General features: G+C 31.6%; 1 protein-coding gene across 1 annotated transcript; it reads left to right on the forward strand.

Moving 5' to 3' along the window:
• The first annotated feature begins 1,256 nt into the window (after positions 1–1,256).
• LOC126748348 (uncharacterized) lies at positions 1,257–16,261 on the forward strand. The gene is made up of 5 exons (XM_050457513.1): positions 1,257–1,669; positions 10,227–10,278; positions 10,711–10,769; positions 13,237–13,393; positions 13,626–16,261. Exons 1-5 carry the CDS (start codon positions 1,603–1,605, stop codon positions 14,122–14,124), a joined length of 834 nt encoding a protein of 277 aa, XP_050313470.1. The 5' UTR covers positions 1,257–1,602; the 3' UTR covers positions 14,125–16,261.
• Positions 16,262–17,047: the final 786 nt, after the last annotated feature.

Here is a 17,047-nt window from a genome sequence, read left to right on the forward strand (position 1 = left end):
TTAATGTCAGATTTTCCCCAATGGAGAAAGTACATAGCAATCACTCTGCAAAATCTTCAAGGAATATGAGGGATCAACTGTGTCAGTATTTTATGGGTGAAGGTGCTGTACCATGGCATGAGAGAATGATTTTTTGAATTATTTAAATATGTATTTAATGTGAATATACTTACGTTACCAAAATTATCTTGGGTAGGTCTCTTATTTTCTTCCAAAACACGTAGAAACGCATCAATTTCCTTGAACCACTTTATACTGGGGACATAAATATCTGCAAATCCTGCTCCTGACTTCATAGAATCTTTTATCTTTCTTTTCTCTTGTGAATAAGTTGATCTTAAGGCCCTTATTCTATTTTTGATTTCTCCTGCTCCAAACCCTTCGATATGCTGCATCACGGGCTTGTTTATTTTTATAATTCGCAGACCTTGTGTCCCATAAACATGGTCTATCACGATACTCGTGTACGAATTTTAATGTAGTCTCTTCACTCCAACGAGACGTCATCGTGTTCCAAAAAAAATCACACAAAACAATCCCAGTAAACTCCTACGAACAGGTCGACCTAATACACTTCGCTAAACTAGTCTGTCTACACGTGTTTATTTGGAATTTAGTTGCTGTAAAAAAAGAGTGGGGGAGCTTACTTGCGCAAGTAAATAGAGAGGTGTTCTATTTACTTTACTAAATAGTTAACTAAATGGCCTACTTGCGCAAGTACTAAATCCAGTGGTTTACATGCTGCAAGTAGCTAAATTTAGCTGCTTGATTTAGTAACCTGCTTTAGCTACTTTACACGTGTAAAGCCCGCATTAAAATTACTCAGAGAATAGTCTGTTAAATTTATTGTACATACTTAACACCCTGTATAAGATCTAAAAGATAAGCCACTAATGTTTTAATTAAGTATTTAAGTATTAAGTGTCATCCCAATAGGATTAAATGCTATGCTGTCAAATACAAAATGACATGATATTTTTCCATCGCGATCCTCGATCGTTGCTCGGCCCGACTTATCGCGCTCTGTGTATCTGGCCCTTCATAGTTTTGGCAATTTAGCAACTCCGAAATTTACAGGTTTCTTCTTTCCCACAGTTTACTCTAAATTGTTTGCAGCCATCATTTTAATTGCAACGGTTACAAGAAGATGGAGCAACATAATTGTAACGCAGTCGGCTGATCTCTGGGTCATTTATCATGGTAAGCGATGGTGTTTTTTGTTAATATAGAAAAACTAGTCGGGTTCGTTTTGATGCATATCTAGATCTGCGAATAGGGAGCGTTGTGCCGATGACTATAGATTTTCTTGGGCGAAGTTATCGACGAAACCGCACTTAAACTTAGCCACTTTATTTTAATATATCCGTTTGTGTACGTGTGATCAACTGTGATCCTTACTTAATAGTTGACTAGATTTTTTTCGCTATTTTACCGACAGAGGGACCTTACACCTTTCCGTTTTTGCGCAAGTAAGCTCTTGAAACTTTGTTTTCATATTTCGAAGAGTGCCGTTTGGCGGCGATAATTAAAGGCAAAATACTTTTTTGAGCAACTACTTATTTACTTAATCTATTTCTCCCGCGTTCTCTAAAATTGGCAGTTATGGCGGCGACCAGCGTCGTTGCTCTAGATCGGGGAAACAACACCACTTGCACAATCAATCTACATGGTAAGTCCGATTTGTTTTTACCGCCATACCAACCCACTACTCTTCTTGCTCTTTAAGCTATGTGAAAAAAAGAGATAAAAATAAACACACCTAACATAACCCAATCTCAATGTTGAACTAAATATTTCAGAGATATTTATTTACACTTATTATCCATCTTTTCATCAATAACAGAAAATGTTACATTTTTTATTTAAGGTAAAAGTTGTGGTCAAAACAGCCATTCCAGATTTGTCTTGATAATATAAATATAATAAACTTATATTGTCTAGCATTTCAGATATTATGTTCCTAATTAATATTCCTTTAATTAATCAGTGATTGTCATTAGATCATCTTAATCTAATATAGGTATTCCTGTTTCTTTCAAACAAGGACAGAAGAATCCTGGTGGCCAAAAGCAGCAATTTAGTAGGAAAACAGCACAATTTACTATAGATTACAGCGAAAAGTTAAAACTTAACATAATAATGTAAAGGCTTTAAGAGATCCATCCACAAATGGTTAAATGTCATAATAAAGAAGATCTTAACTTTGGTAAAGTGGAAACTGGAAAATTCTTCTAACAATTTACCAAAATGAAGCCACTAAGGTTTAGAATTATTTGATATACTGAAGATGTTGAAAGCAGTTAATCTAACTATCTCATAATCTTTCAGATCTAAAGAAACACAAACCTTACACATGGAAATTATTTGAAACAATTACATGGAGTTCTTTTCAAAATACTTTATTAAAGCGCCTTTCATAAACATCTAGTAGAGTTAATATAGACTGCAATTTATGAAATTGAATGAGTTCAGATCATCTACATACAGTGGCTTAAGAGATGTCCGCTCCCCAGGAGAGCAATCTTATTTCATTTCAGTTTTTGATTTTTTTTCAATGACATTTCCACAAGTATTGGCAATAAGTTTCTACTGTTTGCCAAAGACACAAATGTTTTTCATCTTAATCAATCAATATATGCTTTATTGTCATAAAAGTAAATTTGTTGACAAAGCTGTAAAAAAGAAAAACATATACACAAACATGTAAAAAGGTTATTTAGCATGCTATGGTCCATCATCCTAAAGGCATTCTGCTTCCATGAATATGGTTTACCTATACCGGTAAAACCAACAACATCCCCATTCTTCAGAAATACTCCTTCAAGACTCTGAACCAAAACATACAAAGCTAATGTAATGTCAAGAGTATCAATATGTATAACACAAACAGATATTATTCACTCCCGAAATATACAATTTTATTAAATGTAAAACTGTAAAAAAAAAAAAATTAATCACAGAAATAAATTGGTGTAAAAAATATACCTAAAGTCCTGCAAGAAAAAGGTAAAAATGACTAAAATCTATCCGACAAAAATTCAGTTATTTCATAATAGCCCTTTGCAACTAAGAGTTTTTTAACATGTTTTCTAAAAAGTTTCCAGCTACCTATACCTTTCAAATCTGGAGGAAGATGATTAAAGAGTTTTTTCCCATCAAATATAAAAGTTCTTTTGATCAGTGAACTTGTAGGCATAGGCAAGAGCACATCATTAGCTCGTCGACTGCTATATTCATGCCTATTAGTTGTGTTCACATTTCTAAATTTCTTATGAATGAGGCAAACAGATTCTATAAGGCAGAAAGGGTTAGGATTTTATGAGTGATAAATAGCTGTTTGCAAGAAGACTCTCTCATACTCACATTACACAGACATCGGATCGCTCTCTTTTGCAAAACAAAAACACTATTAAGTAAGTAATGTGTGCATGCCCCCAGAAACACAAACCATACCTTAAATGGGACTCAATTAAAGAAAAATAAACATTTCTTGCCATGTCAAAGTCAACCTCTCCTGTGACCACTTTAAGAGCATAACATTTTGCTGATATTTTTCTACACAATTGCGTGATATGGCACTCAAATCTAAAACCTAAAAATTTATTTTCGTCTAAGTTGCTTAGAATGTGATTCTCCAAAAACACATTATTTAAATTGCATTTAAAATTCATAACACTAGTTTTTGAAATAGTTAAACACAGTTTGTTGGAATCACACCATTTCTTGATTTCAACAATATCTCTGTTAACTGTGGTATTTAGATTTATCGCACTCATGTCATGCTATAAAATTGTTGAATCATCCGCAAACTGAATGAATTTACCTGAGATCCTAAGATTGGCCATGTCATTAATATAAATGAGGAATAGAAGTGGCCCAAGAACTGAACCCTGAGGAACACCATGAGTCACAAGCTGCTCCCACAAACTGACAAACTGACCCCCACAACACTGCTGCAGAAATATCACCACTGTTCAAGCTCAAAAATAAGGACAGAATGAAAAGATTGCATCTGATGTTTCCTTGGCACTTTGAAACCCAAATTGCTCCTATCTTATAATTTGCTTTTCAGCTAAATATGACATAAGTCGCTTTTTTAACCAATTTCTCGATGATTTTTGAGAGGGTGGAAAGCAGTGCTATTGGTCTGTAAGAAGAGGGTGATTCTGAAGCTCCCCCCTTAAACAAAGGCATGAGTCTGGCTACTTTAAGACTTTAATTGGGAAATTGGCCATTATTGAAAGAATGATTAATTGCAGATACAAGTGAAGTGCTTAAGAATCATTAGGACTGCAGCTGAACGCAGATCTTGATAGGGTTTATAAATGTTGTGAAGTTAACAGACTGACACTTTAACCTTTAGTAATGTAAGATGTCATTTTGTTTGCTCAAAGACAAGATTGGCTTTTGTTACATAGTTAATGATACTACACTGTTGTGACTCTGTTCGTGACTTGGGGGTCTGTATTGGTAAAGAACCTTTAATAGGTCATGTCAGGGGTGCCTCAGGGATCACATTTGAGGCCTCTTCTCTTTAATTTATTTATTAACGATATTTTTAGTATTATGAAATTTTGCCAATTCCAATTATTTGCAGATGATCTGAAGCTATTTTTACATATTTTAAACTTCTTTGATTGCATGATGATACAATCAGACATAGATTCTCTATATAATTGGTCTGTCTCTAATGGCTTGCATCTTAATAAGTGTTTTATCATTTCTTTTACTAAATCTAGAAAAATTGTCCCATTTGACTACCACATAAATGGTAATATACTTTCAAAAGTATCACTAATTAAAGATTTGGGGGTGTTGTTTGACAGTTCCCTGACTTTCATACCCCATATAGATAGTTTGTCTAGTAAAGCCCTTCATACTCTTAGTTTTATAATTAGAAATACTTGAGACTTTTCAGTAGCTGCCTTCAGAATTTTATATCTTGCACTTATTCATAGTGTCATGTCTTATTCTTCCATAATCTGGTTCCATTATTATGCTAACCATATTTACAGTCTTGATAAGGTCCAAAATAAATTTCTCAGGACTTGTGCCTGGCGATTAAGTGTATGAGATGAGTCTTTATTGCAACTTAAGTCAAGGCTAAATATGACTTCTCTTGAGGACTATCAAACCAGGTGTTATATGATATTTCTTCACAAGTTGATTAATAATGCTATTGATTGTCCTGCATTTTTATCGCGGATAAACTTTAGGTGCAATACCAGATTCCTTAGAGAGACATCCCCTTTTCTGGTTGAATGTCACCACACAAATTATGGTAAATTTTCTCCAATTAATTGACTCCATATGTTGGGACATAGATTTAATCAGACTTTTGACTTAGTGGATTCAAAACTCAAAAGGTGCCTGAGTGAGTTTGCTTGTTGAGTACTATGTGATAAGTATCAAATAAATTTCATTGCTTTTACCTTTTTTATTTTGATTATTTTTCTTAAGGGTATGTTTTTAGTTGTTTTACATTTTTTTACTCAATTGGGAAAAACTATATATTGTTGTATTCATTTTTTTTGGCCAAGGTTAGTTTGTGCTTACATTTTTCTGGAAGTTTTGTCTTATTTGTATATCTGGGGCTGTTACATATTAATATACATTTCTATAGATATATTGTTGATGTATAGAAAATATCGATATTTAATACTCAGATTAAGTTCATTTTATACCTTATTAATATATTTGTTGATGGCAGAATAATTATATACATTTAGAGTTAGGATATAATTTATTTTGTAATTTTGTTAGGATGGGGACTTCCCGTTAAAAAAAAATAAATAAATACTCATATAGATACTAGCAGAAGATCTTCTTTAAAGACCATAGGCTTCAGTATAAGATCAACAGAACTATTTTCAAATAGTTCATGCAGAACAATTTTGTTTAACTCTACTAAAATAATGCCTACTGTATGCATCTTTATTATGGTTTCGTAATTATGCAGTGCATATTAACAGGCTACAAATATGTTAGGTTTAGAATGGATGGTGTATACCCTGCAAGGGGATTGAGTCAGTAGTTATTGTTTTTATGGTTTAATGCACATCTATCAATTTGCTGTTTGTGGGAGTGTAGTGCTTTTATTTCAAATATGCAACAATCAAATTGATGCTTCCGATTTCTTATCAGCTTTGACTTTTGTTGTTCCCTGAATCCATACAAGACACCCCAATGTATTTTATCCAAACACTTATGACACCAATTTGGCCAAGAAAGAGCCCATATACAGGGTGGTCCATTTAACTTGAGACATCACAATATATGGTTTGATGTTGATCTGTTTGGCATGACTTTGAATAATCCTAAATCTGTCCTTTCAGAGAGAATTGAATTGTGAGTTATTTAAGCATTTAAAGTACTACCTACTATTAGTTTTATATTGTACTATTAATTAGTTTGACCTTGTAATTTATTACATTACTGAATTTATTGTATTATCTGTAAATATTTTAATAATTGTCTTATTATTAGGATTTTTTTTCCTGTTGGACAATAAAATTTTGAATTTGAATACACACACCATAAATTTTGAGGTCTTACCAAACCTGTTTTACAAGACCTGTTCCATCCATCTACAGTGTAACATCCTCAGCAAATTTCTCTAATTTGTCACTGTGCAAATATCTTTTATTAAAAAATGTCATTGTTCTCCAACATAGCTGTTTCAGTGTTTTGTCTGTTACTTTTAACCTAATTGTATATAAAAGGTCTCTATTGGATGCCTTGGAGAATGGTAATGCAGTAGGTTGTTGTTTCACTGATTTTTCCAAGGCATTTTTAACATCAACAGCAAATATTTTTCATATTTTGTTTGTTGCTGTTACTGTTGAGTGCCTAAGGGAAGTCATTTTGCATCTTTTCTTTTCAATCTTCCTATTGATGATATTGACTTATATTTTTTTTTTAATCTTCCTCCTATATTATGTTAATTTAGATGTCCTTTACTAGAGCACATTATAGCAGGTGCAGGTAGACATAAGTGGGTTAGGATGACTTTCATTGAATGTCATACAAGGGACAAATTTATTGGCAATTAATATCCTTTATATTTTTTTCGTCAGAAGTCACATGAAATCAACGCTTGGTTTGGTTTCAACAATGGTTTCTTTACCATAATGAGCTAAGATATATATAGCTTTTAAGAATTTAATTTGCCCCAATAGATTATTGATTGGAGGTACTGAAGCTAAAATCGTTACAGAAACATAGAGATAATTTTTAAAAGTCAATGTCTACAAGCTGATTCATGATGTGACAATTCCAGAGTACAGATCTTTTATTTGTTGTTAATTTCTATGTAAGGTGGACATGTAAATCTGCCTGAAGCATCATTGATCATTATCACTGCATATGATATTGAACTACATATGTTTAATGCTATGAACTGATCCCACATGAGCATCTGTCATGTTTTAGGTAATATTTTCTCTCTTTCAGTCTTTCTCCATTACAGTTTTGCTCTACCTTGCTTTTTAATCCTTTATATTGTGATCCTTAAAATTTACATGTGTCACAGAGACAACTATATATGGTTTTGTCTACATTCAAAGTGAGTTTAAAGGTATTCAGCAAAATTTTTATTTTCATTTGATTGTTACCCATCAAAAATCTGACCTCTGACTCCATAATTGTTAAAACATCAATAAGAAAAACATAAGGCAGCATGTCAAAAGTCTTAGGTTAAGAAGACCAGTCATCACTTATTCCCGCTCAAAAAATCCTGTTCTGTTAGAGTAGTGTAGGTTCTGCTAATGTCATAATGGCATTCAAATTAATTTTTGGTCAGAAGGTCATTAGCATTAGCAGACAAAAAATCTACAGAGCTACACTCCACCCTATTCTGCAAATATGTTCTAACTCATTGGAGACTATACCAAGTGACTTTAAGTCCTTCAGACCAGAGAGCCTTATCGGTTTCTCTAAGTCCGTTGGGCTCTGGTAACCCCCGGTGGGGCATGTCGGGTCCATCAGGAGACCTATATGCACAACTGCCTTGGTAGCCCACTGTTTCGACAATTTCAATTCATTTCATTGGAGACCATGTTTCCTGAACCCATAAGCCCAAGTGACCACAGAAGTATTCCATGAGCAACACAATTGAATGCTATGGTTAGATTATACCTAATACACTGATAAAGTAAGTTTATCATTGTTCAGTTTCAGCAAGGGGCAAATTGGTTTGAACTTCCATTAATTCAGCAGAGCATTCAATGATTTTTGAGAAGGTTTAAAGCAATACAGTTGCTCTATAGCTAGAACTAGATTTTGCCTCTCTTCCATAAAGTAAATGAATGCCTGTTAATTACAGACACACCAACACAACAGTATCAGGTAGATTAAGAAATACCAGTACACTAAGTTCATCTGATTTTGCTTTTTTATTTCTTTATAGCAGATCTAAGGGCGAGGGAGATGTAGGTAAAAAGAAAAATAAGAATCTGGTTCAGCCTTAAAAAACTGTTAAAAATTAGTGATATTTTAATTCCCTAGGGGGTTCAGTGTCTATCTTAACAAAATTACTATATTGACAATTATTTCATCTTCCTCTCTTTGTATATAACCTCAAGTAAGTGTTTTGGGCCCTTTTCTATTTATATTGTATATGAATGATATTGGGCTTTTTGTAAATTGTGAATTTATAAACCTTTTTGCTGATGACACATTTTTGGCATGTAGTGATACAAGTCTTAACAGAGCAGTAGATAAAATAAATGGGGTATTGTCACAGATATCATTATATTTAAATATTAATAAGTTAAAGTTAAATGTGGCGAAAACTAAAGCAATAATATTTACATCTAAGTATAAATATCAGAAAATTGTGGATATTAGTCCTCAATTATTAATTAACAATGAACAAATTGAATTTGTAACATGTATGAAATATTTGGGTCTGCAACTTGATAATTTGCTTAACTTTAAAACTCATTGTGATTACATTGAAAAGAAAATTGCAAAAAAAATGTTCTTTTTTAGTAGAATATCAACAAGTCTATCTTATCAATCTAAATTAATGGTTTATAATACTATCATTCAACCACATTTTGACTTTTGTGCCTCAGTGCAGTATTTATTTAATATAAACCAGACTAACAGACTTCAGAAACTTCAGAATCGGGGCATGAGGGTGATATTAAATGCACACCGCTTTACACCAATATCCTTTATGCTCAACAATCTAAATTGGTTTTCTGTTGAGAGAAGGTTTTGCTTTCTTTCTATGATTTTTATATATATGATTGTAAATAATTTAGCGCCACCTTATTTCAAACAGTTCATTACTTTTAATAGAAATTCCATGATTACCCTACAAGAAATAGTGATGATATTTTTATTCCAATAGCAAATTTTGGAAGTACCATGAATTCTTTGTTTTTTAAGGGTTTTCAAAAATATAATAGTCTTCCTCGAGAAATAAAGGAATCACAATCTCTTGATCGGTTTAAAACTGTTCTAAAGAATTATATGAATAATATAAATTAGTTTGAATAATATAAATTAATTTGGAAATTGGCGAATTAGGGCAATAAACTAATGTGGTTGGTGGAAATTCATTTATTCGTTTGTTTTTCTTTCAAGAGGGTGAAATTGTGCTTATTATTATTTTTTGTTTGTTTGTTTTTTTTTTGTTACCTAGTTAAGTTACTTATTTAGTATAGTTTTGTTTTTATGTATATTAGATGTACCTACTTAATAAAGATATATTTCATTTCATTTTCATTTCATTTCATTTCATATATTGTCTGAACCTTTGTTCAAATAACTTTTCCTTGGTAATCTCAATTTAACTCTGTATAAGCCTATATATTTGCTAAAATAATGAATAAAGGTAAGCTTAGGTATAATATTTATGAGTATATTGCAATGATCTTTGCTCCAGAAATCCTAATCTTCTGATGAACCAATTGGTAATTCTAGTTTTCCCTTAATCATCTAATCATTTTGTAGTCGAAGTTGTTGATTCGTCGGGCTTAGAGATCAATAAATAAAAGTCCAACTAGCTTCCTATTATATTGAGGAAGACAAGTTGCTAGTTATTGAGTTATAAGTAAGAAATGAATATATATGATAGACCATTTTACATATTTATACCTGTAATATATAAGCACTTTTCATTAGGCTTATACACATGTTTTTTATACTGTTTGGTGCTATATGAAACCACGCATTAACTCGTCCTTAATTGTATTTTTTATGTCTTTTCATTTCAGGAGCTACTGTGGTATCGTGGAGAGTCAACAATCAAGAGCAGCTCTTTGTCAGGTAATATACATATTTAACTGTTCATCACTATTGAACTAAAAATAGGAGACAACATCCTGTTTCACTATGAGGAAACATAATGCATAATGTGACAAATTTAGCCAGCAAAGAGCCTGTATATATGGGCAGTTGATTAAATTATGTTAACGTAAACTTTCCAACAGTCTCCCTCTACTTGTTTATTAAACATAATTCTGGTTTCCCGACATGTTTCGAACACAGCGGTATCTATCATCAAAGGATAAAAAGTTTACAATTGGTACAAGTTACGGGTGTAACTTTTTTCATATTTCTCGTGGGTCCAGGGTTTATGTCAAAAAAAAAAGAAAAAAAAATGCCTCTGTTTCGTTTTCGATGCACTACCCTGTATAATAAAACTCTTTTCTTAATGACTGTTATTTTCTTTGTTTAATATATGTTTCCTTATTACAGTAAACAAGCAGTTTTTGACGGTAAAAAAGCTATTAGAGGTGGTATCCCGTTTGTATTCCGTAAGTATTAAACATTTGATAATGATTAATTAAAAAAATCGATAATATTGCAATTTGGTCTACCCTTAAATTTGCATGTGAATTCTAACTGTTATAAATTTAAGGGTATTCGTAATAATAATTAGGATAATAATAATTTTGCTACTCAAAAACCTTTCAGAGACCAAAGAGAAAACCATTCTAACCCAACCCAATATGGATGTTAAACAAGATATCAAACGGCATAATTAAATTGCCGGATTTACAATGTGAATATTTTTGACACCGACTTTGATTTCAATGGTTCATCTAGTTAAAGATAATAATTTAATAAGCAGCTTTGCTGGGATATTACAATACCACTTGAAGTTGAAAGATAGGATTCTACAAGTTCAATAAATGATAAAAATTGTGAAAATATGACAGAAATAGTAGGAAATAAATAAAAAGTGAGAGCAGCATCTAAAATCTTAGGAGGATTTAAAGAAGAGTTATTGCAAGCTCTACAACGATGTATTAAAATGTTAATAAAACTGAGCATTGAACTAGAAAATCAAAAAATTAGTAATTCAATGTTAAGTTTGTATATTCGCATCTTAATATGCATCAGTAATGATATATACAGGGTGCCTCCGATTAAGTCGGCACTATTGGTATCTTTGTTAATATTTAAGATACAGGGTCGATTAAATTAGCAAACTAGTAGGATTTTTTCTGTTGATTAAAAAGGTGAAAACAGAAAAAAAATTGAACATCGCGTTTTTGAGAAAATGTGAAAAATGTACTTTTGTTAAATGGAATCCCCTGTATATTTTCACATAAATCAAAAGATAATAATTTTCTTAATAAAAAAAGTTTATTTACACTAATAGCCTAAGCCTAAAAATAACAAAGTTATAGCGATATTAATAATTTTGTCAAATTTAGGCAAGTTGGCTTTGAAATAAATAACATCAAGTAAAACTACTAATTTACAATAAATGAGCAAAAACATCGCCATCTTGTTCAATAAATTTCTGAGCACACTTAAGCATACGTCTTGTAGCTTTTAAGATTGATCTTCTATCTATTGATCAAATTATTTGCCTAATATGTGTTTGAAGTTCTGTATTTTTTTTATACACTTCATTTTTTATGTAACCCCAAAAATAAAAATCTAGAGGGGTTAGGTCTGGTGACCTAGGTGGCCAACGAATCGGGCCACGTGTCGCAATCCATTTATCGTCAACCAGTCTATTAAATAATATTCTTACATCATTTAGTTGATGGGGAGGTGCTCCATCCTGTTGAAAATAGATTTGTTGCCGTCTCTCCAAGTTAACATTATCCAAATAATCTTCCAGCGTTCCAGATAATATGAGATCAACATATCTCCTTCCAGTCACAGTGCCATCATAAAACACAGGTCCTATTACTTGGCTTCCTATTAAGCCGCACCAAACGTTTATACTAAATTGATTTTGAGGATTTCTGGGATCAATAAGGAAAAGATTTTCTTGGGACCAATAGTGTACATTTTTACGGTTAAGCATACCTTTGTTTGAAAAATTAGCTTCGTCGCTCCAAATTATACGGTTTAAAATATTATCACTAGCTTCATATGCATTACGTAACCACTTGCAAAAAGCAAGTCTTCTTTCGTTATCGCCAGGCAACAATGTTTGTACTGGTCGATACTTATATGGCACAAATTTGTGTTTCCTTAAGACCCGCCAAATTGTTACAAAGCTCACACCGTAAGCTCTTGCTAAATCTCTATAGTTGAATTTTCCATATGAGCTTCAAAATATGCCAAAATAGACATTTCAACATCCTCGCTTACTATAAATTCGTTCCTTCTTCTAGTTCTTTTAAACAGGTTTTTGTTACTTCTAAATTTTCTGTAGAGAATTAAAAAGTATCTACGGTTTGGCAAGTTACAAGTCTGGAATCTCTGGCGGTACTCTTCTTCTTCTTTTCTCGAAAACGCGTCGTTCAATTTTTTTTCTGTTTTCACCATTTTAATTAACAGAAAAAATCCTACTAGTTTGCTAATTTAACCGACCCTGTATCTTAAATATTAACAAAGATACCAATAGTGCCGACTTAATCGGAGGCACCCTGTATATGTGAAAAAATTACATAATATTTATATTTGAAATTAGGTTTATCAAAGTCTTCAAAGGGTTACAACTTTAAATTATCTCAAGATTGTTAAGTCCTATTACATTTATTTTTAATGAAACGTTTGATACGGACATTTTATAAAACCCGCAAGAGATTGCAACATTTAAAAAAATCAAATCTCTACTTAAATTAATACAAATAAATGGTTTTGGATTATGCTCTAAACTAGTCTTTTCTGAAGACAATTCCAAGAAGTCCTGGAGACAAAACTTCGGCTATTTTTAGTATCTGCTATCTATTTTTATTTATAAATGATACCTGTTTAACCCTGGACTAATATATATAGTAACATTTTGTGTATTAAAAAAAAACTTTTTTGCAGCTCAATTTGGTGCCTGGTCGTTTGGACCTCAGCATGGTTTTGCTAGGATTATTCAATGGCATCTTGAAAAAGCACCCGAAAAGCTACCAACTGGGGATGTAGAAGCAGTTTTTTCACTCATGGACTCTGAGTTTTCTAGGTCCATGTGGAATTATCCGTAAGTTTAACTTTAAAATTAACAACAACAAAAATTAAATAATTTATCTCACTAGTTTTAGTGACCTAAGATTAGTAAGTAATAGCTGCTAGAGCAATTTAAACAAATATCGTACTCGTAGCCGGATTATTATTTCCAGTTTTATTGTAGAAGTTAAAGTTCATAATAAAAACGTATTAGGCTTGGCTAGCTTATTGTTTATAGTAATAATTCTTTATTTTTACTCTTGTAGATTTCGCCTTACTTACAGACTGATTTTGAGGGAAAAAGAACTACATTTTAACATTGCTGTTTACAATCCCAGTAAAGACTTGACCTTCAGCTTTAATATGCTTCTGCACACGTACTTTAAAGTTCCTGACGTGAGAAGGTGCCAAATCACTGGATTGCAAGGATGTACTTTTATTGACAAGACGAGGGACGCTACAATCTATCAAGAGGCCAGAGATGTAGTTACCATTAATGATTGGACAGACAGAATTTATCAAAATACTCCTCAGGAGCACATCATAACCAATGTAGTGTCTGGAAGAAAAATGCGTATCCAAAAGTATAATTTTCCAGACACTGTTATTTGGAACCCCTGGCTGGACCACGCAAAGGACATGCCAGATTTTGGTGATGATGAATATCCGAATATGGTGTGTGTTGAAGCTGGACATGTGTCCAGTCCTGTGATTCTGCTGCCTGGTACAGCTTTTGAAGCAAGTCAGATATTGCAGGTTATGTAAGCGTCGATATTTTTCAGTTGCCGTCCAAGTATGTTTCACATAACTCACTGATTATGCGTTTAAAAAGTTTAATGTATCTTGGAGCAAAAGTGTATTTTTATTTATAGGCTGTTCTTTTAAAGGGCCATTTACAATTTAGTAATTCACTTGAAGATTTTCTGAAATGAAGAAACTTTGTGGAACAAACTTTGTTAAAGTTTGGATCTTTAAGTGATTAAGTGTTTTATTTGAAATTATAATATTATTTATTTATCATTTTTCTTAGGCATATTTAAAGAAAAATACTATTTGGAGAACTGCATTTACATTTTTACATAAAAAATGACGACCTAGTTTATGATAATTTATGTTAAGCTGTTATTCTATAATTTGAGCTATATATTTTTTACACTGTGTTTTGGTCAAAGATGACAATGTTTTAGTCAAGTCATTAATAATGACTTGATATAATCTTTGAGCAGTTTTGGTCATTATTAAAGCTCTTGCATTTTAGTTCCTAATTGGTGAGAAAAGTAGGATTTTCATATTTATTTATATTTTAGCTATTTAGTATATTTTTACTAAGTTATAACCTCTTGAATACATCAGTCCGTCTTATTCATATATCAATAATTTAAACGTCTGATTTGTTATTCAGAACATGTCATTGAAATTGCTTGGTTATTGGCTTTTCAATTTTATTTTCTTAAAAATATCTAGCAAGCAACATCTTACACTTTCATGTTTGGTTGTATATTACATTACAAGACGAAAAGCTCCTATTATACGATAGATAATATAAGGGTCGTGCATTAACACGCTCAAGGAAAAATATTAATCTGTCGGCCAGTGACAAATAATGAATAAAAAAAAAAGATATTTAGTCAGTGCAATTAGGTAAATCGGTAAAACAAATAGTCCATTTCAGTTTTGATTCAGGAAATTTGTTAATTTGTGCATACTAAATGTATCGGCTGGGAAAAAATATAAGGTAACACTTTTCAGACTTCACACTTCACTTCACAAACGCTCTGTGGTAAATTTAGAAGACCAACCTTAATTTTCAAAGAAATAAACTTCCGATGTTTAGGTCTTATTTGATACTCGCGTCTCGTATTATGGTTCCAGACTTGATATTTTTAATGAATGTAGTAGATTATCTAAATTCTTTAAAATATGCTCTGCAAAAAAAGTTTATCCGGATCTAACTTGGATTAAAGATAATAATTCTACTAATGCCCTCTAGTGACATGATCGACGCCAAATATTTTTTCCTGTCGGTTTATTAAAAACATTTAGAAAAAGTTTTTTATTTGTTGCAAATAAATATAACGATAAATTTTTAATCATATACTTTAATATGAAATAATATTTTGTCTGAATGCTGGTATATACATTTTATTTACATCTATTACACATGTGGGCAAATATTTATAAAATCTCCGATCCATTTAAAGGAAAAAACGTGCATATATAAATTTCTTGTTAGAAGTCTGAAATGAAAAAAACATTTTAAATTATTTATTTAATACATAGATTCTGACGTTTTAGTAATACAATAAATATTTTAAAATAACTTTTATTAGATAATTTTCAAATATTACATAACCTGTTTATATGCAAATATATAGCTACGAAAAAATTACAGCTTCTGAACGGATATCCTAGCTATTTTTATTTTATTTTTTTTATATTTTTCAATTACATTATTGTTTTTCATTAATAGCGACTAATTAATTATTTTTGTACAACGCCTCAATTAAACTAACTTAACGAAAATAAGCATTATATCCCAAATATAAAACGTAAAAATAAAATTTGTATTTAGTATTCGTGATGTAATCATGTTGCGAAAACTTCCGAAAACATTCCAATTACTGTAGGAAATGGATAGTACTTTAAGCAATATTATAATCGAAATTAAAAGCAATATAAATAGATTAGATGTGTGTAAGTAAATCTTGTTTTACTTTTTTCGGTACAAAAGGTACCATTGCTCAATATTCTGAAAGTTTCGCCTTAATCTTGTATACGACTGGTAGGCAATAAATTTTTGTGCAATAGTACGTTTTTAAGATTAGGTTGTTAGATTGTTTGCTTTCATTTCAATTCAAATAGAATTATAACTAGAATGTAATAATAATAATAATAAAAAGAATTACAGATTGTTTTATTTTATTATAACTTGCAAATCTTTTTAATGCCCTATTACAAAACCAACAGATATTATTTTGTCTAGTCTATGCATCTACTTTAGATGCAGGTGCGATGATGAAAGTGTAAAAAAACGTTTCTTTAAGCTTGTTACTAAACGGGTGATCGTTCTGGGTTCTACATAAGAAGTATCTTACAAGTTCCGTACAAGTCATGCATTTAGCTATATATTTGAATTGTCGGTTTTATCGGTATAATTTTTGTCCTTAAATTCCCTCAAATTTTAAAACTATAAATTTTTTTAGTTTTCCAAGTAAAGAAGTATGTCTACTTTAAAAAGACTTAGGTGGATGTAAACAGAAACGTGGTAATTCCATTCCGTACGCAGATGACAAATATTCTAGTATCAAAAAATAAAGCAGAAAAACGTCTAAACATCTTGTAAAACAATTTGCCTACTATTGAACACGTTGAAGTTCCTGGTAAATCAATCTTAATATGGAATGGAATTAGTAACAAAAAACTCACCAACTGAGGGTAGTCTTGGAATATCTACTGTGAACGCACTTGTTGACATTTTCTTGGGTATTTATATGGATACGAAATCTCCATATGGATGGAATACGATGACGAATGACTTCGTATTCGATGGAATACGGTGGAGTGACTTCGTATTCCATCCATGCTGCATAGAATTCGATTCTTAATAACAGAAATATGGTTTCTATGAAAATTTCAAAGCATATATTTTTGGTTATTCCGGTTCGCAATGGCATTTAGCACCAACGTT

This window comes from Anthonomus grandis, chromosome 22 (genome assembly GCF_022605725.1).
Source record: "Anthonomus grandis grandis chromosome 22, icAntGran1.3, whole genome shotgun sequence".
Classification (NCBI taxonomy): domain Eukaryota; kingdom Metazoa; phylum Arthropoda; class Insecta; order Coleoptera; family Curculionidae; genus Anthonomus; species Anthonomus grandis.

Coding starts and splice junctions, on each gene's coding strand:
- LOC126748348 (XM_050457513.1), top strand. CDS start 1,603: ATGGCGGCGACCAGCGTCGTTGCTCTAGATCGGGGAAACAACACCACT. Junction 10,770..13,236: donor TGGTATCCCGTTTGTATTCC/GTAAGTATTAAA, acceptor ACTTTTTTGCAG/CTCAATTTGGTGCCTGGTCG. Junction 13,394..13,625: donor AGGTCCATGTGGAATTATCC/GTAAGTTTAACT, acceptor TTACTCTTGTAG/ATTTCGCCTTACTTACAGAC.